A 23,815-nucleotide genomic window follows, 5' to 3' on the forward strand; every position below is an offset into this window, starting at 1 on the left:
TCTGTTGGCCATCTGGATGTCTTCTTTGCAGAAATGTCTGTTCATGTCTTCTGCCCATTTCTTGATTGGATTATTTGTTCTTTGGGTGTCGAGTTTGCTAAGTTCTTTATAGATTTTGGACACTAGCCCTTTATCTGATATGTCATTTGCAAATATCTTCTCCCATTCAGTCAGTTGTCTTTTTGGTTTTGTTCACTGTTTCCTTTGCTGTGCGAAAGCTTTTGATCTTGATAAAATCCCAATAGTTCATTTTTGCCCTTGCTTCCCTTGCCTTTGGCGATGTTCCTAGGAAGATGTTGCTGCGGCTGAGGTCGAAGAGGTTGCTGCCTGTGTTCTCCTCAAGGATTTTGATGGATTCCTTTCTCACATTGAGGTCCTTCATCCATTTTGAGTCTTTTTTCGTGTGTGGTGTAAGGAAATGGTCCAATTTCATTTTTCTGCATGTGGCTGTCCAATTTTCCCAACACCATTTATTGAAGAGGCTGTCTTTTTTCCATTGGACATTCTTTCCTGCTTTGTCGAAGATTAGCTGACCATAGAGTTGAGGGTCTATTTCTGGGCTTTCTGTTCAGTTCCACTGATCTATGTGTCTGTTTTTGTGCCAGTACATGCTGTCTTGATGACAGCTTTGTAATAGAGCTTGAAGTCCGGAATTGTGATGCCACCAACTTTGGCTTTCTTTTTCAATATTTCTTTGGCTATTCGAGGTCTTTTCTGGTTCCATATAAATTTTAGGATTATTTGTTCCATTTCTTTGAAAAAAATGGGTGGTATTTTGATAGGAATTGCATTAAATGTGTAGATTGCTTTAGGTAGCATAGACATTTTCACAATATTTATTCTTCCAATCCAGGAGCATGGAACATTTTTCCATTTCTTTGTGTCTTCCTCAATTTCTTTCATGAGTACTTTATAGTTTTCTGAGTATAGATTCTTAGCCTCTTTGGTTAGGCTTATTCCTAGGTATCTTATGTTTTGGGTGCAATTGTAAATGGGATTGACTCCTTAATTTCTCTTTCTTCTGTCTTGTTGTTGGTGTAGAGAAATGCAACTGATTTCTGTGCATTGATTTTATATCCTGACACTTTATTGAATTCCTGTACAAGTTCTAGCAGTTTTGGAGTGGAGTCTTTTGGGTTTTCCACATATAGTATCATATCATCTGCGAAGAGTGATAGTTTGACTTCTTCTTTGCCGATTTGGATGCCTTTAATTTCTTTTTGTTGTCTGATTGCTGAGGCTAGGACTTCTAATACTATGTTGAATAGCAGTGGTGATAATGGACATCCCTGCCGTGTTCCTGACCTTAGCGGAAAAGCTTTCAGTTTCTCTCCATTGAGAATGATATTTGCGGTGGGTTTTTCATAGATGGCTTTGATAATATTGAGGTATGTGCCCTCTATCCCTACACTTTGAAGAGTTTTAATCAGGAAGGGATGCTGTACTTTGTCAAATGCTTTTTCAGCATCTATTGAGAGTATCATGTGGTTCTTGTTCTTTCTTTTATTAATGTGTTGTATCACATTGATTGATTTGCGGATGTTGAACCAACCTTGCAGCCCTGGAATAAATCCCACTTGGTCGTGGTGAGTATTCCTTTTAATGTACTGTTGAATCCTATTGGCTAGTATTTTGGTAAATTTTCGCATCTGTGTTCATCAAGGATATTGGTCTGTAGTTCTCTTTTTTGATGGGATCCTTGTCTGGTTTTGGGATCAAGGTGATGCTGGCCTCATAAAATGAGTTTGGAAGTTTTCCTTCCATTTCTATTTTTTGGAATAGTTTCAGGAAAATAGAAATTAGTTCTTCTTTAAGTGTTTGGTAGAATTCCCCCAGGAAGCCGTCTGGCCCTGGGCTTTTGTTTGTTTGGAGATTTTTGATGACTGTTTCAATCTCCTTACTGGTTATGGGTTCAGGTTTTCTATTTCTTCCTGGTTCAGTTGTGGTAGTTTATATGTCTCTAGGAATGCATCCATTTCTTCCAGATTGTCAAATTTGTTGGTGTAGAGTTGCTCATAGTATGTTCTTAGAATTGTCTGTATTTCTTTGTTGTTGGTTGTGATCCCTCCTCTTTCATTCACGATTTTATTTATTTGGGTGCTTTCTCTTTTCTTTTTGATAAGTCTGGCCAGGGGTTTATCAATCTTATTAATTCTTTTAAAGAACCACCTCCTAGTTTTGTTGATTTGTTCTATTGTTTCAAAAAATAAATTTTTAATATTAAACTTAGCTTGTGTAGAGAAATGGAGTTCTTAAGTGTGTGTGTTTTAAATTTTTGATTCATGGAGGGGTGATTGGTCAGAAATGATGGGATTACAATTTATAGGAAAGAAAATAAGGAAGGAGTACCAGAAGAGGATCAGCTAGATTCAGTTAACCAGCCATTTTTATGTTTATTTAATAAAATGTATCGAATGCCTATAGTACTTAAGAATGCCACATGCTTTTATGTATGGTTTCAAATTTAACTTGTAACAACTTTTTAAAGTAGGAATTTCCTATTTTGCAGATGAGGAAACTGAGCCTCTGAGAACTTAAGTACAACCTTTATTACATATATATATATTTTAAAGATTTTATTTATTTGACAGGTAGAGATCACAAGTAGGCAGAGGGGCAGGCAGAGAGAGAGGAGGAAGCAGCCTCCCTGCTGAGCAGAGAGCCCAATGTGGGGCTCGATCCCAGGACCCTGGGATCATGACCCGAACCGAAGGCAGAGGCTTTAACCCCCTGAGCCACTCAGGCGCCCCCATTATCACATATTTAATAAGCTGTAGATTGAGTCCCTGCTCTCTGGCTTCTGGAAAACTATTTTTTCCCTATTTCTTTGCATTTATAATTCTGTAATTCTCAAACATTGATTTAAATTAAGAGAATGCCTTTATCTTATAGGTGAAATATAAGGAAAAAGAATACAGATGAGCATGGCAAGTGAGGACACAAAGAAGATACAAGGTGAGAAATTAATGGATTATTTATTTGGAATTAATTTTATCATCTATTTGTGGGATACACTGCAGATTATCTGACAGGACCCAGGAAATTAAAGAATTATTCAGCAATTTACATACATATTTATTGTGCATCTACCCTGCCTATCACACTGACTTCAGGATACTGACATTCTAATGGGTAAAGGCATGCTGATAATTAGAATACCATATGATAGCTGATTTAATAGAGATATATACAAGAACAGTGGGAACCTTAGAGAACCACCGCCAAAATATATATGGAAGTACAGGTTTCAGAGTTGTCCTTAGAAAGATAGAAATTATATCCATGGCCATGGAGAAGATTCACCAGAGAGGAAATCTTTAAAAAGAAAAAAAAAAAGGTTGGGGAATGGTGTTCCTTAATGCACACCATCATGGAAGGGTTTGGCTGAGGAAGAGGGCCCTCAAAGACAAAAACATTTCAGAAAGGTGAATGGAAAGTCAGGAATATGGAATTTTGGAAACCAGCCTTATAAGAATACTTCATGAGAAAGATTGCTTGAGCTCATCAGTGTCAAACGTCCACACATTATGCCTGAATTATCCACTAGATTTTTATTTAGGAGATCATTTGTTTTACTAACAGTAAATTTAATACATTTCAGCCAGGTTGCACTATATTGACTTTTGGATGGGAAATAAGGATCTGGAAACTGTATGAATACTTAATTCTTCTTAAAAGCTTGACTGAAGATACATGGTAATAGTTAGAGGAAGACTGTAATGTTAAGGGAGCCTTGTAAGGGGAGTAGAAACAAGAGAATATATGAAGAGGGAATGAAGATTCTGGAGAGGGAGAGGTTGAAGAAAACTGAAAAGAGATGGGGGATAATTGTAGATGCCCCTCTCACACCCTTTATTACACTATGGGAATTACTCAGCATCTTTCCATCACCAGATTTTGAGTTCCTTGGAATCAAAATCTCCATCTAGTACAGAGTAGATGCATAGTAGACAGGCAATAAGTATTTGTTAAACGAATAAATGAATATATTTTTAAGGAATTCATGGGACTGTAATGGTGCCTTTTGAGTTGCGTGTGAGAGAAATCACCTTGAACTAGTACAAGCAAGAAAGGAAATATTTCAGTTCATACCACTGGGAAACTCAGAATTTTGAGGAAAAGTTCTTCAAGGAAAGCACAAAAAGGAGGAGGAAAGTCATTTTGGCAGGGAAAAAACCCCCACCAAAGTGTGCTAGTTGTAGTCGAAGTAGGGTCCCACAACACAGGTGAATGGTTTAACCAGGAACATGAAGGGTGCTAAGATACCTGTTCTGAGATTGTGGAGGAAGAGATAAGCATGAGTGTGGCTGTAAATATTTTGTAGGAATTCTGTGTTGTGGAAAGTGGATAATTCTGTGAGGCCTAACATCTGTGTCTTTCAGGACTTATCTTGGCATTCGTAACCTGCTTTTGCCCAGAGAGCAAGGCAAGCCAGAGATGCCAGATAATTAATGGCCCTTTCCCTGGGAGCAGCCCTGAATGAATGACTGACTGGAGTTGATGAATAAATACTCTTCACTGATGGTTGGAATGACTCTGAGACACGTGGTTCCACCCTGGCTCCCAGAGTTCCCTTGTGCAGTGAAGCTCTAGTTATCCTTAATAATAACTTGCTTCTGTCTGCCTTCCTGTCCTCTCACTTTCTCAAAAAGTACTTAACACTCAAATCCTTGTCTCTTGGTCTATTTCTGGGGAAACCCAATTAAAACAAAGTGGAAGAGGAGATGTGGGACAGGGGTTGGAGGTTTAAAGATAGCTGAAGATTTGGAATAGCCACTAAGGAAAATGGCAGAGGAAGCAGAAGGGTGTGAGAGAGAGAGAGAGCTGACCATGGATGGCATTGCAGAGTAGATATGGGGGTTATAACTTGGAATGCATACCAAATATTTGTAATGGCATTGTTGCTTGGTTTGTTTTTTTTTTCCTTTAGCAATGCCGAAATTTGGGTTGAAAGAGCAAGAGAAAGCAAAGTGTTTTTGAGTCATGGTTAGGATTATAGGACATGTTTAGAAGAAGGACGGGATCAAAGTAATCTTAGAGAGATATGGTTGAGGTCACGAATTATGGGATCTAGGATGAATAGGGAAGGAAATAAAATGAGAAGCCTCAGTGAACAATAGGAGTAAAGGGATTAGAGATCTTAGGGGTCAAGGAGTAACATAGAATAAGGAAGTAAGAGTAAGACAGTTGAAAGAATTAGGGATAATATTCCCGAAGTAAAATACAGACTTGAAAATATTACTCATAGACCTGTTATGACTAATGGAAGGGGTCCAAAGTTTGGCCTTGGAAATGAGTAGCCAAATTTACATACAGTCTGAGATTTAGAAAAGAGAGACTGTCTTTTTTCCAGTATCTGTATCAGTCATCCAGAAGAACTGAGATTGGGGTTACTTTGGACATTTGGACAACTGCAAGGCATACCAGTAATTTGATTTTTATGTATAGACTAGCTTTATTAAAATATAGCTAACATACCACGCAATTCACCCATTTAAAGTATACAATTTAGTTTTTTTAATATATTCACCAGTGTTATACAACCATCATCACAATCAATTTTAGTTCATTTTTAACCCCCCCCCCAAAGAAACCCTGTACCCTTTAGCAATCACACCCCTCCCCAGTTGTAGGCAACTGCTAGTCTATTTTCTGTCTCTAGACTTGCCTATTCTGGATGTATAAATTGAATCATACAATATGTGGGCTTTTGTGGCTGGCTTCTTTCATGTAGCATAGTATTTTCAAGGATTATTCAAATTTTATCAGTATCTTCATTCCTTTTTATTGCCGAATAATATTCCATTGAATGGATATATCATATTTTGTTTATCTATTCGAGATATAATGAAAATTTCAGTTTCTGCTGTTGAGCAGTTATGAGTAATGTTGCTGTGAACATCCATGTGCACGTTTTTGTGTGACATGTTTTCATTTCTCTTGGGTATATATCTAGAAGTAATATTGTTGAGTCTCTGGTAAATTCATGTTTAACCTTTTGAGTAACTGCTACACTTTTCGCCAAAGCGGCTGTACCATTTACATTCCTACGGTAATGTATAAGGGCTCCAGTTTCTTCAAATATGAACATGTGTCATAATCTGTCTTTTTGATTATAGCCATCCAAATGAATGTGAAATGGTATTTTTAAACTATTTTTTTAGAAGATTTTATTTATTGGAGAGAGAGAGGGAGAGAAAGAATGAGAGGGGGAGAAGGGTCAGAGAGAGAAGCAGACTCCCTGCCAAGCAGGGAGCCTGATGTGAGACTCAATCCTGGGACTCTAGGATCATGACCTGAGCCAAAGACAGTCCCTTTACCAACAGGTGCCCCTGTGAAATGGTATTTAATTGTGATTTGGTTTGCATTTCCCTAATGACTAATGATGTTGAGCATCTTTTCCTATACTAATTGACCATTTGTGTATCTTTTTTGGAGAAATGTCTATTCTATGCTTTTTACTTATATTATCTTTTTATTATTGAGTTGTTTTTTTTTTTTAAAGATTTTATTTATTTATTTGACAGAGAGAGATCACAAGTAGACAGAGAGGCAGGCAGAGAGAGAGAGAGAGGGAAGCAGGCTCCCCGCCGAGCAGAGAGCCCGATGCGGGACTCGATCCCAGGACCCTGAGATCATGACCTGAGCCGAAGGCAGCGGCCTAACCCACTGAGCCACCCAGGTGCCCCTTATTATTGAGTTTTAAGAGTTCTTTGTATATTCTGAACACAAGCCCCTTATCAGATATCTGATTTATAGATCTATTCTTCCCTTCTCTGAGTTGTCTTTTCTTGATATCTTTTGAAGCTCAGAAAATTTCAATTTTTAGGTCTAATTTATCCAATTTTCTTTTATAACTTGTGCTTTTGTATTGTATATACTTGAGTTTTTGTTTTATTTTCTTCAGGAAGTATTAAAGGAACTAGGTTGCATAGGCTAGAGACGATAAAACTGAGTTGTAGACGTCGTTAGGTGCTTTGTCTGGGAAGGGAGAGATTCTAATCGAAAATATCAAAGTAGGAGAGGGGAGTACAGGAGAGAATAGAGGAATACATAAAGAAGTGTGTTGTTTTCTGTGGTTGTGCCTGGAATTGAAAATCACCATGTCCCATTAAAAATCCTCTTTGGCTTGTTGATGATGAGTGGCTTATTGCTATCCATACAGTCAAACTACCCTTCTTACAGTTTCTATTAATATAGAATATGATCAATAAATGTTTGCTGTTGCTTCAAGTTAGTTTATTTTTTTATTTTTTGCTTCAAGTTAATTTTGTAATAACCTTTGCACTGTGGTTTTTCACTAAAAAGTTGAGTCATGAATAATTTTATTGAACCAAATTGTTCAATTTCTTTTAAGAGGAAGACTAAATATTGATTGACAATAGTCTTTTAGTGTGCTCCTCTATATTTTTATATTCTCTCTTCATCTTGTATCTTTGAGAACTTTAAATGTTAATCCAAGCATTATGACAAAATCTGCATACAATTTTATTTAAATCCTTAAAACCAAGAGAAGAAATTGTTTAAAGGTTATAGTGAAGAGTTTTATAGGAAAATGATTGTCTTTCATTTTTAGTTGCAAATAAATATTTCAAGTTTATATTTTCATAGGTTTTGACACATGTGTGTGTGTGTGTGTGTGTGTGTGTGTGTGTGTGTATACGTATAGTAGCACAATCAGGATAGGAAATATATCCTCATGCACCCTTATTATACCTCTTCTTGACCCTTCCTGGACCTCTTTTCCCCAAGCAACTACTGATCTGCCTTCTATTACTATAGAGAAGTTCACATTTTCCCCCAATATATGGAATAATACATTATCCATATCCATATATACAAAAATTATATTTTTGTGGTCTCTTTCAGTATAATTATTTTGAGATTCCTTCATGTGGTTGCATGTATCAATAGTTAACTCCTTTTTATTGCTATACTTAGCAATAGCATATAGTCATACCACAATTTATTTATCCATTCATCTGTTGATGGACATTAAAGTTGTTTTCAGTTTTTGGCTATTACATATAATGCTGCTGTGAATGTTTGTGTGTAAGTGTTCATATGGACACATACCTGCTTTTCTTTTGGATAAATTCTTCAGAGTGGAATGGCTGGATCAAATGAGAGATGTATGTTTAACAATTTATGAAACTGCTGAGGGGTGCTTGGTTGGCTCAGTCTGTTAAGCGTCTGCCTTTGGCTTGGGTCATGATCTCAGGGTTCTGGGATGAGCCCTGTGTCAGACTCCCTGCTCAGCTGGGAGCCTGCTTCTCCTTCTCCCTCTGCTCCACCCTCTGCTTGTGTTCTCTGTCTCTCAAATAAACAAATAAAATCTTCAAAAAAAAAGAAAAAAGAAAATGAAGATTTAAATTTTGATGAAATACAGTTTATTCATTATTTTTCGACAGATTGTGCTATTTATGTTGTGTCTAAGAAGTTTTCGCTTAAACCAAGGTGGAAAGATTTTTTTCCTGTGTTACCTCTTAAAAGTTTTATAGTTCCAGATTTTACATTATGTCTGCAATCCCTTTTGAGTCAATTTTTGTATATGGTTTGATTTAAGTTTGGTTATATTTTTGAATGTGGATATCTAGTTGCTACAGTACCATTTGTTGGAAAGATTATCCTTTCTTCTCTTGCATTGCCTTTGTGCCTTTGTGAAAAATAAACCTATTGGGATTATATTGAATGTGTGGATCAAGTTGGGGAAATTGACATTTTAACAATATTTAGTCCTTCAACTCATGAAAAAAATATTCCCTTTATTTCAATCTTCTTTATTATGTCTCAGAAGTATTTTTTAGATTTTAGTAGACATGTTGTTTACATCTTTTGTCGGATTTATCCCTAAGTATTTCATATTTCGATACTCATAAGCAGCATTGTTGTTGTTGTTTTTTTTAAAGTAGGCTCCATGCCCAAAGCAGAGCCCAGTGAAAGGCTCTAACGCATGACTGTCAGATCATGACCTGAGCCAAAATCAGAAGTTGGATGCTCAACTGACTGAGCCATCCAGGCTCCCCATAAATGGCATTATTTTTCAATTTCAATTTTTAATTACTTATTGCTTGTATATATAGACATATAATTGATTTCTGTATGTTAAATTGATATACTGAAATCTACTTTATTCAGCAGCTCTTTTATAGATTCCATCAGATTATCTATATAGAAGATCATGTTATACATGAAAACAGATAGTTTTACTACTTCCTTCCTAATTTGAATGTCTTTTGTTTCTTTTTCTCACCTGATGGCACTGGCTTTGTTCTCTAGTACAATGTTAAATGGAATGTCAAATAGAATGACATTGGCTAGACTCTCCTGTATAATGCTAAACATCTCTGTCTTATTCCTGATCTCAGGGATAAGAACTCAGTCTTTCTCTGTTAAGTATTATGTTTAATGTAGGGCTTTTCTTTCTTTCTTTCTTTCTTTTTTTTTTTTTTTTTTTTGTAGATATACTTTTTTATGTTGAGAAGGTTTTCTTCTATTCCAAGTTTGCTGCAATTCTTTTTTATCATAAATGAATGTTGAATTTTATCAAATGCTTTATCTGCATCTATTGAGATGACCATATGGTTTTCTATGTTGGTTTGTCGTATTACATCAGTTGATTTTTCATATCTTATGCCAAGCCTGAATTCTTAGGATAAATCCACTTGGTCATGGTGTATTGTTATTTTAATATGTTTTTAGGTTTATGTTTGCTAAAATTGTTTGGATTTTTTACATGAATATTCATGAGAGATATTGGTCTCTAGTTGTCTTTTTTTTCTTTCTTTCTTTCTTTCTTTCTTTCTTTCTTTTTTTTTTTAAAGATTTTATTTACTTGACGGAGAGAGGTCACAAGTAGGCAGAGGAAGGCAGAGAGGGAGGAGGAAGCAGGCTCCCCACTGAGCAGAGAGCCTGATGCAGGGCTGGATCCCAGGACCCTGGGACTATGACCTGAGCCAAAGGCAGAGGCTTAACCCACTGACCCACCCAGGCACCCCTTTTTTTTTCTTTCTAATGGCTTTGCTTTTGGTATTAAGGTAATGCTGGCCTCAGAATAAGTTGGGAATTATTACTTCTCTCCAAATGTTTGGAAAAATTTGTGTAGGATTGGTATTACTTCTTCCTTAAACATTTGGAAGAGTTTACAAATGAAACTATCTGAACCTGGAATTTTCTTTATAAAAATTTTTTTTTTAAGATTTTATTTATTTATTTGACAGATCACAAGCAGGCAGAGAGGCAGGCAGAGAGAGAGAGAGGGAAGCAGGCTCCCCACCGAGCAGAGAGCCCGATGTGGGGCTCGATCCCAGAATGCTGAGATCACGACCCGAGCTGAAGGCAGAGGCCCAACCCACTGAGCCACCCAGGCGCCCCTATAAAAATTTTTTTTAAAGATTTTATTTATTGTTTATTTGACAGACAGAGATCAAAATAGGCAGAGAGGCAGGCAGAGACAGAGGAAGGAAAGCAGGTTCCCTACTGAGCAGAGAGCCTGATGCGGGGCTCGATCCCAGGACCCCAGGTTCATGACCTGAGCTGAAGGCAGAGGCTTTAACCCACTGAGCCACCCAGGTGCCCCTATAAAATGTTTTTAAAGTATGATTTCAATTTCTTTCATAGATATAGGACTATTTAGGTTATTGGTTTTCTTCTTGGGTGAGTTTCGATAATTTGTCTCTCTCTCTTTTTTTAAAGATTTTATTTATTTGAGAGAGAGAGCATGTGTGCGCCCACGAACAGGGATGGGGGAGGAGCAGGGGCAGGAAGAGAAGCAAACTTCTGCTGAGCCAGGAGACCTCACACAAGACACAGGACTCAGTCCCAGGACCCTGGGATTGTTACCTGAGCAAAAGGCACAGGCTTATCAAAAGAAATGAAATCTTGCCATTTGCGATGACGTGGATGGAACTAGATGGTATTATGCTGAGTGAAATAAGGCAGAGAAAGACAATTGTATGATCTCCCTGATATGAGGAATTTGAGATGCAGAGTAGGGGGCTTGGGGGGTAGGGAAGGAAAAAATGAAACAAGATGGGATTGGGAGGGAGACAAACTATAAGAGACTCTTAATCTCACAAAACAAACTGAGGGGGCCTGGGGGGAGGGCATGTGTGGAGAGGGTGGTTGGATTATGGACATTGGGGAGGGTATGTGATATGGTGAGTGCTGTGAAGTGTGTAAACCTGACGATTCACAGACCTGTACCCCTGGGCCAAATAATACATTATATGTTAATAAAAATAATTAATAATTTTTTTAAAAGGCAGAGGCTTATCCAACTGAGTCACCCAGGTGCCCAGTTTGTGTCTTTCTTAATGATTTTATTTTATTATTATTATTATTTTTTAAGATTTTATTTATTTATTTGAGAGAGAGACAGTGAGAGCATGAGCGAGGAGAAGGTCAGAGGGAGAAGCAGACTCCCCATGGAGCTGGGAGCCCGATGTGGGACTCGATCCCGGGACTCCGGGATCATGACCTGAGCCAAAGGCAGTCGTCCAACGAACTGAGCCACCCAGGCGTCCCAATGATTTTATTTTTTAAAGTAATCTCTGCACCCAATGTGGGGCTTGAATTTACATTCCCAAGATCAAAAGTTGTGTGCTTCACTGACTGAGCCAGCCAGGTTTTGTTGACAAATTTGTGTTTTTCAAGCAATTTGTCCATTTCACCTGTTATTGAATCTATGGATAAGAGGTTGTGCATAACTATTATTTATCTTTTGAATATAAATGGAATCTATGATGATGCCATCTCTCATTCTGGTATTGGTATTTTGTGTCTTTGCTCCTTTTTCCTCATCAGTTTGTCTAGAGATTTATCAGTTTTATTGATTTTCTCAAAGAACCAGTTCTATTGTTTTTCTGCTTTTAGTCTCATTGATTATTTGCTTTGATCTTTATTTCCTTCTTTCTACTTACTTTGGGTTTAATTTACTGTTTTTATAGTTTCTTCTTTTTTTTTTTTTTTTTCAAAGATTTTATTTCTTTCTTTGAGAGAGAGACAGTGAGAAAGAGCATGAGAGGGGAGAAGGTCAGAGGGAGAAGCAGACTTCCTTTGGAGTTGGGAGCCCCAAGTGGGACTTGATCCCAGGACCCCAGGATCATGACCTGAGCCGAAGGCAGTTGCTTAACCAACTGAGCCACCCAGGTGCCCTGTTTTTGTAGTTTCTTAAGATGGAAGCTGAGGTCATTAATTTGAGACCTTTTTTCTTTTCTTTCTTTCTTTCTTTCTTTTTTTTTTTTTTAAGATTTTATGTATTTATTTGACAGAGAGAACACAAGCAGGGGGTGGGGTAGTGGAGCGGCAGAGGGAGAGGAAGAAGCAGGCTCCCCAATGAGCAGGGAGCCTGATGCGGGACTTGATCCAAGGACCTGGGATCGTGATCTGATCGGAAGGCAGATACTTAACCAACTGAGCCACCAAGGCACCCCAAGACTTTTCTTTTTTTTTTTTTATAATATAAGCCTATAGTATTGTAAATTTCCTCCCAAATACTATTTTGGTAGCATCCCACAAGTTATAATGTGTTGTGTTTTCATTTTCATTCAGTTAATTTCTAAATGGCAGACATTTGAACTAGTGTAGCTTTATTTAAAGAAAATAATATTTGAATTTTCTATTCTTATGTTTCATGCAAGGGGAAAATCTAATAATTATAAAAAGTTTATTTCAAATTCTTTTATTTAAGGAACATTTTTATATATCTTTATAGTTTGATAGACTGTAAAACGAATATATACTTATTTTAAAAGTGAACATTACAAAGATATATTTAGAAAGTGAAAATTAAATGGTTAGTTTTTGAAAGGAAACACTTGATTTTAAAAAAATGAAATTTTTGTTCTTCAGAAATGAAGACTGACCTGAACTTATTATTGGAGTGCCTGAAGTATCAAATGGACAACCCTTTCTCACAAAAGGAAGCTTTGGTTACTATTTTTTCAATTTGTCAACAAAACAGTAAGACATGATAGTGAATTTTTATCTGTGATTCTAGTTCTTTAGTATTATGATAAATGAAATATGCATAGTTATTTCTTTTTAATTCAGTTACTCTACATGCTTTGTTACTATGTTTATGTGAATTATTTTCTCCTTAAGAGATTCATAATATCATTTATGTTTTGTTTTGTCTGCACACCCTATAGGTAATGCAGGTGTTTATTTTCGGGAAATTGGTGGTTTGATGTTTGTAAAAAATCTTGCAAAGTCAAGTAAACATAGCATGGTAAAAGAAGCAGCCTTATATACATTAGGAGCTGTTGCAGAACAAAATGGTAAAATATGAAAACTTTTTTTTCATTATCCTTCAAGCATTGTGCTATATTTTAACAAACCAATAAAAAGTAATTTTAGAATTAAGTTGCTTTTTTACGTGTCTGGATAGTTTCATCCAGGTATTTTATTTTTTAAAATCCATGCATGCCAGTTATTAACTAATGAAGGAACCAGTAAAATATGACAACTGTTTCGAAGGCAATGACAAAAAAACAACATAGGCCTTTGGCAATGCTGAAATAGATTTATAAGTAGGCACATAACTGGTCAGTATCTGCAAGGCAACAGTGATTTGCATTCCACTGGCCGAAATGTTTTATATATCTATGGTCAAGAATAACCTGGGGCACCCCGGTAGTGCAGTTGGTTAAACGTCTGACTCTTGGTTTTGGCTTGGGTTGTGATCTCAGGGTTGTGAGATTGAGCCCTGTGTGGGGCTCCCTGTGAGAGTCTCTCTCTGTCTTCCTCTGCCCCTCCTGCTCATGCATGCCTGTGCATGCTCGCTCTCTCTCTCAAAATAAATAAATAAAAACTTTTTAAAAGGGAGACCTCTATTATCAGTTTTCTACAATTTATAGAGATGTAGAATAGCCCAACGACAGTGAAAGACACAGATAATCTAGAAGGGTTTGCTAGGTGGGACATTCAGTAATCATTTCAAAATCTTTCACAATTTTTCTTGTCATTAGTCGGAAACATTTTTTTCACTTTGTCTTCTACTGTGCATATCTTTTTTTTTTTTGTCATGCAAAAGTTCTTTATTTTTACAAAAATAAAATTCATCATTCTTTCCCCTTTTTCCTTCCGGATTTTGAGTCATAGGAAAGTTTTCCATACTCAGATTCTAGAGGAAGCCACCCACATTGACTTTTGATACTAGTATGGTTTTATTTTTTACTTTTATATTTTCCAGTTTCTTCTTCTTTATGTGGCAATTCAGCTATTCTAACACGTCTTATTAAAAAAGATCTTTTTCACATTGATTTGAGATGCTATTAGTGCTACATGAATTTGCATATGTGGTGGGTTTATCTCTGGTTTTTCTATTAAGTTCGTTCTCTATATATCTAGATGCTTGAATCAAAAGACGAAGATAACCTAAAACATCTTGTATATGGATAAGTATACTCTGTGTATAGAAGTTCATGTTGGTAAAAACATTTTCCTGTAATATACCCAAAATGAAGTTGAATCTAAAGTATTGTTTTGTCAAACAACTTTCTATTCTTAAATTTTCATTCTTTTTTTTTTTTAAATGTGGAGCTTGAACTCATGACACTGAGATAAAAGAGTTAAATGCTTAGCCTGTTGAACCACCTAGATACCCCTTAAATTATCATCCATACATATTTCTTCATCATTTGGTAGGAACCAAGTTGTATGCTAGTCATTGGGATAAATGAGACACTGTTCTTGCCTTTGAGAGAAAGTGTAATAACTGTTCTAAATACTGGATAAAATACAAATTATATCTCTGTGTTCAAATTATTATTTTTTTAAAGTTTTATTTATTTTTTAAGTCTTTTTTTTTTTTTTTTTTTTTAGTAATCTCTACACCCAATGTAGGGCTCAGACTCATCACCCCTAAGATCAAGAGTTGCATACTCTTCCAATTGAGTGAGCCAGGTGCCCTCTCAAATTATTTTTTAAAAATTCTGTTTATTGTGTTAGTATCACACACGTACATACATGCACACACAAAACCTTACTGTTAGGTATCATTTTTGCTTTTCGGAAAGATACTTTTATTTCTAGAAAGTTCTTTTAAAATTGCACAAGTATCATTTGCCTATCTTCTAAAACAGGTTTCTGAATTTAAAAAAAAAAATTTCTCTTGCTATGTCTTGTTACTTACTCATCCCCTTAAATTTTTTTTTCATATTTTATTTTTTCGTTTAGTTAGGTTTGGGTTTTGGGGGTTTTGTTTTTTGTTTTAAAGATTTTATTTATTTATTTGTGAGAGAGAGTGAGCAAGCACAAGCAGGGTGAGTGGCAGGCGGAGGGAGAAGCAGGCTCCCCACTGAGCATGGACCCCGATGTGGGACTTGATCCCAGGACCCCAGGATCATGACCTGAGCCAAAGGCAGATGCTTAACTGGCTGAGCCAGCCAGGTGTCCCTAGTTAGGTTTTTTAAAGAAATTCTCAGAGATTGTGTACATGTTTTAGAGCCTCAGTCAAATACTTCTGATTAAGGCTTTTTTGGCCTGCTAATAGAGTAAGCACATATCAGTTTGTCAAAAATTTTATTGCATGACAAATAAATGTCAATGAAATGAGATCTTCTTGAGAACCATCTGTTTGGCAACTTTATATTTTGTTCAACATATTTTAAAACTTATGCTAATCCATAGGAATTGAAATTATATTTTTATTTTTCAGTTTACTGTCAGCAGACTTTATGCACTTCAGAATTGTTTGAAGACTTAACTTGGTTCTTATCTAATGATGATTCAAATACAAATTTGAAAAGAATGTCTGTCTATGTTATTTTGGTTCTAGTTTCAAATAATAGTAAGTACATTCTTTTATGGTGTAGAAACATTTAAAAAAATAATAAATTGAAATAGTCTTTGTCCTTTTGTTCTATTCTTGATATCAGTGTCTTTTTTTTTTTTTTTTAAGTAGCCTCTATGCCAAGTGTGGAGCCCAATGCAGAGCTTGAACTCACAACCCTGAGATCAAGAGTCGGACACTTAAATGACTGAGCCACCCAGGCGCCCATATATGTGTCTTTTTAAAAATCTTACTAACTTCTGAGAACCACTAGCTTTAAAAAAATAGAATAACATATATTTGTTTGATATTTATTAATTATAAGAAATAGTAAGTTGATTTGTGTTATTTAAATAACATTGAAAAGGAGCAGCTTTAAAAGAAAAAGAGGCATTTGATGATTAGTTTGGTTGATTTTCCACTGAGTTAGCCATTTAGTTACAGTGTTTATTATATCAGCTAACAATGGTCTTAAATTTCATGTAGCTCTTAAATTTTGTTTATTTTTGGAGGAAATTTTAATGCTGTCATTCTCTGAGCATAGGTAATGTATAACCCTGATTACAGATTTTTATCTATTCTAATTCTGTTATAGTTTGTAATACCTTAAAGTGATTAAAAGTTATTTATTAAAAAACTACTTAAATGTTTTTCATTTTTGCAAACTTATTTATAAACAAAAGTCATATTTGTGTATTATATGTCTGTCTTTTTAAGGGACTGGACAAACACTTGTAAGAGAAACAGGTTGTATTACAGTTCTGACACAGTTGTTCAGGTAAGAAAATAAAAAAATATTTTGTTGTTATTCATTACTTAAGACTTTAACACATTTGTTTAATTTGCTTCTTCCTTTTTTTTTTTTTTTTCCCACCAAATAGGACAGTTCTTTCAAAATATGAGTTGAATTTGTTGGATGAAAATGCATTCCAGAGCTATCAGTTATGGTCTTCGGTTTGTAGTACTTTGTGTGTCTGTGTCAACAATCCTCAAAATGGTAATTATCTCAAATATTTAAATATAAAAATAAAATAAAAACATATGAGATGATATTTTACAAATATATTAAAACATGATTGACTTTGTCTCCTTTCAGATGAAAATCAAATGCTTTGCTGTTCACTTTTTCCACATGCTAATGACTGGCTAATAAATTGCATCAAACCTGAGATAATTCGCCCTGTTTGCTCATTTATTGGACTCACTCTTGCAAATAACAGTAAGTATTCATTATTCTCTAGTTTTACTTGAAGATCCATAGTTCAAAGGATAACAAAAACCTATTGCGTTAATTATTGAATTAATTGAATCAATGGAATAATTTCATTATAGTAAGTTGGATCATTTTAGTTGCATTTAGACTATTACAGATAGGGAAATCTTGAAAGTAGACATTGTTAGGAAGATAATTGGGAAGATGGAGGTAGCAGCATAGTTTCGAATCCCCCCAGATACCCTCACGAAACAGAGCAACTAGATAGCAAAACTAAAACTTCACACGGCATGTTCTCTGAACACATATAATTAAATTAGAAATAAATAAAAAGAAAACTTCTAGATAAGTCCCAAAATGTCTGAAAATTAAACAACTCAGTGCTAAAAAAAAAGACTAAGGAAGAAAACCCTATAAACCCATGAGTAAAAGAATAAGTCATGAAGAAATTAGAAATGTTTTTAACTGAATGATTATGAAAGCATAACATTAAAAAACTGTGTTCCTAAAAATAAATAAATGAATGAATAAATGAAAAATTAAAAGCTGGGTTGCTGCAAAAGTAGTGTTTGGAGGGAAATTTACAGCACTGTACTTTGTATAAGGAAAGAAGGCAGCTCTCAAATCAATTATATTAGTTTCTACCTAAGAAACTAGAAAATAAATCAACTTAAACTCAGAGTAAAGAAGGAAATAATAAAGAGAAGATCAGAAATCAACACAATAGAAAAATAACAGAATGGGGAAAAATCAATGAAACCAAAGCTAGTTCTTTAAAAAGATCAATGAAATGGATCCTTTAGCCACAATATAAAGAGAGAGGACCCAAATTTCTAATATCAGAAATAAGTATCTCTAGCTCTCTAGCTCTTAACAGATATTAAAAGGATAATAAAGGAATAATCCAAACAACTTAATGCCACTAAATTTGACAACTTACATTAATTTGATAAATTCTTTGAAAGACACGAACCACCAAAGCTCACTCAGAAGAAATGGATAGCCTGAATTATGTTATATGTATTAAAGAAATTGAATTTATAGTTTAAAACCCTAGAACAGGAATTTCCAGGCCCTATGGACTCACTGGTGAATTATGCCACACATTTAAGGAAAATAAATTCTACATAAATTGCCAGGAAATGGAAGTAGAAGAAACAAAACACTTCCCAACAGATTTTGATATTTTTATTTTATTTTATTTCATTTTGTTCTTTTTTTTTTTTTTTAAAGATTTTATTTATTTATTTGACAGAGAGAAATCACAAGTAGGCAGAGAGGCAGGCAGAGAGAGAGGAGGAAGCAGGCTCCCCGCTGAGCAGAAAGCCCGACGTGGGGCTCGAACCCAGGACCTGGGATCATGACCTGAGCCGAAGGCAGCGGCTTAACCCACTGAGCCACCCAGGCGCCCCCATTTTGTTCTTTTTTAAAAAAAATTCTTTTATAGTAATCTCTAGCCCAATATGAGGTTTGAACTCAGGACTTAGGATCAAGAATTGCTTGCGCGGGGCACCTGGGTGGCTCAGTGGGTTAAAGCCTCCGCCTTTGGCTCAGGTCATGATCCCAGGGTCCTGGGATCGAGCTCCGCTTCAGGCTCTCTGCTCAGCGGGGAGCCTGCTTCCTCCTCTCTCTCTGCCTGCCTCTGTGCCTACTTGTGATCTCTGTCAAATAAATAAATAAAATATTAAAAAAAAAAAAAAAGAATTGCATGCTCTATTGACTGAGTCATCAAGGCACCCCTTTCCCCACACATTTTAGGTCAGCATTATTCCCATACTGAAACTTGAAAAAGACCTTACAAGAATACTATAGGTCAATATCCTTTATGAATATAGATGCAGAAATCCTTAACAAAACATTAACAGTCAGGAGTGCCTGGCTGATTCAGTCTATAGAGCATGTGGCTCTTGATCTTGGAGTCATGAGTTCAAGCCCCACGTTGGGTGCAGAGCTTACTTAAAGAAGTTTGAAAAAAAATTTGTAGTTAAAATTTTAAAATCCAGCAATATATAAAAAGAATAATATGTTTTGACCAAATGGCATTTATCCTAGGAATGCAGGATTGGTTAAACATTGGAAAATTCACCATATTCACAGGCTTTGACAGAAATAAACTATACAATAATCTATAAGGATGCAAGGAAATCTTTTCACATAGTTCAGCATATATTCGTGACAAAAGCTTTTGGTAAACTAGGAGTAGATAGAACTTCTCAATGTGGTAGAGGGTCTCTACAAAACACAGCTAACATATTCAATGGTGAAAGACTTAATGTGCCTCCCACCAGCCCCAAGACTGGAAAAAAACAAGGATGGCCGCTCCCACTACTTAAAAATTTTACTGGGTGTTTAACCCGATGAAATAAGTCAAGAAAATAAGAGGCATAGAGATTAAAAAGGAAAAAGAAAATACAGTATTATAGAATATAGAGAACTCCTACAAATTGGTAGGACAAAAAACAATCTAATGATTAAAGAAATGAGCAAGATTTGGACAAATACTTCACCAAAGATGATGTGAATATTAAATTGTGAATAAGCAATGAAAAAAATTTTGAAAAGATGCTCAAAATCGTTAGTCATCAGAGAAAACCAAACTAAAACCCCAAGGATACCACTACACACTCATGCCATGCCTATAATCAGAAAGGCTAGTAATATTAAATGTTGATGAGGATGTGGAGCAACTAGAACTTTGTCACACATTGTGTGTACCTTTATTCACATATTTAAAGCAAATGGTCATGTTTCTCATGCAAAGGAACATATCTCTATAATTCCAAAAATTGGATTCTCTTTCCATGATGCTTTGACATTTCCTTTTTCTTTAAAAGTCAGCTTGAAATAGTAGTAATTTTAGGACTTCATTACTCTTAGCGAACTGGTATGAAATATCAGTTAGATAAAATCTGAAATATTCAGTGTACAGTGTATAAGGATGTTCTTATGCTTATAAGCCTGAATTTTTATTACCAGAAACTGTGGTAACACAGTGCCATTTTTATCTAAGCATTTAAAGATACTTCTTTTTTCAGGAGTTGTTTTTTTTTTAATGAAAATACTTTGCAGAAAAGAAACCTGTTGTGGAGTCTCCATAATATTGAAAATGTTTGCTCATCCTTCAGTAACATTGCCTAACAGTTCCCTTCCCAGGTGTAGAAAATTCTGAACCTGATTTTTTTTTTAATACATATTTTTAAAATATTTATTTATTTAATTGAAAGAGAGAGTACAAGTAGGAAGGGCAGAGGGGAAAGAGAGAGAATCCTAAGCAGACTCTGCACTGAGCCTGGAGCCCGACACAGGGCTTGATCTCACAACCCTGAGATCATTACCTGAGCTGAAATCAGTAGTCAGAGGTTTAACCTGCCACACCACCCAGATGTCCCTGAACTTGATGGTTTATTTTAGATTAAGATCTTTATGTTTTATCAAACAGTGTAAAAAGTAATTTTTTCATCTAAATCATCTTGGCTCAGGGTGCCTGTGGCTCAGTTGGTTAAGTGCCTGCCTTCGGCTTAGGTCATGATCTGGGAGTCCTTGGATCAAGTCTTTTCCCTCTGTCCCTCATCCCACTTGTACTCTTTCTTTTGTGCTTTCTCAAAAAAAAAATAAAATCTTTAAAAAAATAATCTTGGCTCAATTTGTGATACTAGGGTAGACTGGAAAGATTTGTGGCAGAATTATAATCACTAATCCATGTATCCATTTATTATAAACCTACTGCTTGTATAGGGGCTGTGAGGACTATTGAATGCACAGACCCATGCGATACTCTCCCATCAGAACCATTTTCAACAGCAAAACAAGACACTTAAAACTTCTTAAAAAAATGTATTTTTTACTGAGACTTTGCTTGGAATAGTTGTTCTGTCTCTCAACAATATGTTATAATTTTATATTCTAAGAAGTAAAAGAAATAGGCTTAAACAAGATGGAGAAAATATGTGTTCCTTTGGAATAATTACTTTGCCCTTTGTAGATTCAAGCGATCTAAGGAATGAGTAAATATTGGAATTCAGAAAATAGGCAGCTTGCTAATTGCTATACCAAACTAAATGAATGAAGTTATTCTTCATAGCTCTATTGAAGGACTTTGAGTTTACTAATGTCATTCTTGCAAAATATACTAGTTCTTGCTAAATGAAACAAAAAACACATTTAATACACAGGAAACACTGTACTGTATATGTACTTGTTCAGTATAAAAGTTTGTTTCTTACCTAAGTAAATGACCCATTTTATGATTATATGCATAGGTAAAGATTGGATTTTTCATTCTTTAATTTGGGGATTTTTAGTATTTGAAAAAGTCATGTCAATGTCATATTTAGTGTAATTTAATTGAATGGAAACATACACTTGTCTTGTTTGAGGTATTAATAGTTTTGCTACTTTATTCCTTAAGCATATGTTCAAAAATACTTTATATCTGTGGGTGGACTGGATGTGTTGTCTCAAGTTCTTGTGCAACTGGAATCAGATTCACACAAGACTCTTTCCAGTGCTAAGCTTGCAGTCGTGGTGACAAAGACAGTGGATGCGTGTATTGCTGACAATCGTGAGTGAACATGCTTAGTAATTTTTCTACAGTTGAGTTTTGTTTGAATTCAGCATGGTGAGTGTTGAAATGATAGGCTGAACACAAATGTAGGCTGGACTTCCCGTGTCTCACAGCAGGAGGGAATCTTAATAATTATCTAGTCCAATTTCTAATTTTCATGTGGAGATTATGACTTCCCTAAGGGTTCAAATTAAAGTCTTCTGACTTCAAGCCTAATGATAGAACAAGATAATTCTGTCATTTCTAAACTTTTGTTTCACTGAAAGAGCAGTATTAAATGAAAAGCTTAAGTGAGAAATGAAGGGACATCTTGGAAACATGAGCAACAAAAACATAAACATAATGGAAAACCCAATTTATAGATTTTTAAAAATTGTATAAAGAATTAAGGTATACCTCTTTCTGATAAGTATGAGGTCTGACTCACCCAGCCATAACTAGGTATTAAGAGGGCTATATAAGCCATGATCTTATTAGAATACATTTATTTATATTTACATATACATATGCATATAGATGAGATGGGAATATTAGATATTATATTGGCATGATATTGTTCTCCCAGGATAAGATCTGACAAATAGCATATATATAGTTTTAAGCTTATACTTTTTTTACCCCTATTTTTTACTAATAGCTACTTTTGGAGTAATACTATCCAAGTATCAGATTGTTTCAAAACTTCTGACATTACTGCTTCATGAAAGTCTCGATTCAGGAGAAAAATTTAGCATCATACTTACCCTTGGTCATTGCACAGAGGATTGTGGTTAGTATTGAATTTATTTAGTGTGCTTATTAAAACAGTGGAGTGGAAATCCACATTTTTCTCCCCCTTATTGTCATATGGGAGGCTTGAAAGTACTGCCTTTCTGTAAGTCATTCAGGCCCAGACCTGTCATTTTGCTCCTCATCCTTCATCCATATCCTTCCTTATCCCTTTCTGTCCAGGTCCAGTTTAGGCCCTCAGCCCCTCAACATCTTTCACCAATGAAATTGGAATAGATTTCTCCTTGTGTTCCTCCTCTCTCCTGTCTCTCTCTCTCTTTTTTTTTTTTTTTTTAAGAGGGGGAGGATAGGGAGGAGGAGGAGGAGAGAGAGAATCTTATGCAGGCTCCATGCCGAGCATGGAGCCCGATGTGGGTCTCCATCTCAGAATCCTGAGGTCATGACCTGAGCCCAAATCAAGAGTTAGATGCTTAACCAACTGAGTCACCCAGGTGCTCTGGATTTATTCTAAGTTTAAAATGTTTTAAAATTTTTTATTGAGGCTTAATCTGAAAACTATATCTTTTTTTGTTTTCAACTATACCTTTTTTTAAACCAGGTGTGGGCTATTTTTTTACTCTCATGAAGTATGGCTACTCAGTGGCTATATTTCAAACATCATCACTTATGAGACAGGTATTTTTATGTCAGAAGATTATTTTCTAAATGGAAAATACTTTTGAAACTATTTTTTTTACTCTCAAGATTTAAACTATGTTCATAATTATCACAGAAAAGAATTATGACCTTATGCAGATAATTTATGAAAAAATAACATAACTATTTTCTACTTTGATTTTTGATGTTTTCCAGAGGAGAATCAGTATGATCTTTTTAAAAACAATGGGCTTCCACTCATGATACAAGCCTTAACTGAATCGCAGAGTGAGGAACTAAACAAAGCTGCCACTTTTGTGCTTCACAATTGTAAAAAAATTAGTAAGTTTATTGTTACTTAAAAAGAAATATGGAAGTTTATGAAGGGAAATTTATATCTGCTTTGATGAGCCCAATCTTTTGGGCTCCCAGGCTCTTCTTAATTTGAAAAGTGGAGTATATAATTTGGACATGACAACAAGAGTATTTCAGCCTTTAACCCTATCTGGAAGAGAACAACAGTATAGATAATTCACTTATTTTATGCAATATGGGCAATTTAGTTGTAGGAATTAAATTTGAGGCCTACAGGTGACTTAAGGTTAAATTATAATACAAAGTACATCTGTTTATTTACTTAAAAAAATGTTTGAGTGCCTATTATTTGCCAGGCACTGTGCTAGGTTTTAGGGATACAGTGATTAGAAACAACAGTCAGCACTCATAGAGCTTCATTTAACTAGATAAATAGTCCTTGAATAATCTAAAAAATGAATGAATTGTTCTAATATTAACTGAAGGGTTAGGAATGGATGGAGCATAGATCTTAGCATATACAAAGGACTGTGACCTAGACTTGGAGCAGAAAAGGCTTCAGAGGAAATGATTGTTGAGCTGA

General features: G+C 35.4%; 1 protein-coding gene across 1 annotated transcript in view; it reads left to right on the forward strand.

Moving 5' to 3' along the window:
• Positions 1–23,815, forward strand: part of TERB1 (telomere repeat binding bouquet formation protein 1) — a 49,330-nt gene that overhangs the window by 3,459 nt on the left and 22,056 nt on the right. Inside the window, 10 exon segments of the mRNA XM_047712114.1 lie at positions 2,893–2,955; positions 12,853–12,963; positions 13,152–13,280; positions 15,662–15,793; positions 16,493–16,553; positions 16,657–16,772; positions 16,872–16,994; positions 21,397–21,549; positions 22,190–22,321; positions 23,134–23,259. Coding sequence (XP_047568070.1) covers positions 2,919–2,955; positions 12,853–12,963; positions 13,152–13,280; positions 15,662–15,793; positions 16,493–16,553; positions 16,657–16,772; positions 16,872–16,994; positions 21,397–21,549; positions 22,190–22,321; positions 23,134–23,259 — 1,120 coding nt within the window. The 5' untranslated portion in view covers positions 2,893–2,918.

This window comes from Lutra lutra, chromosome 17, assembly GCF_902655055.1.
Source record: "Lutra lutra chromosome 17, mLutLut1.2, whole genome shotgun sequence".
Lineage (NCBI taxonomy): Eukaryota > Metazoa > Chordata > Mammalia > Carnivora > Mustelidae > Lutra > Lutra lutra.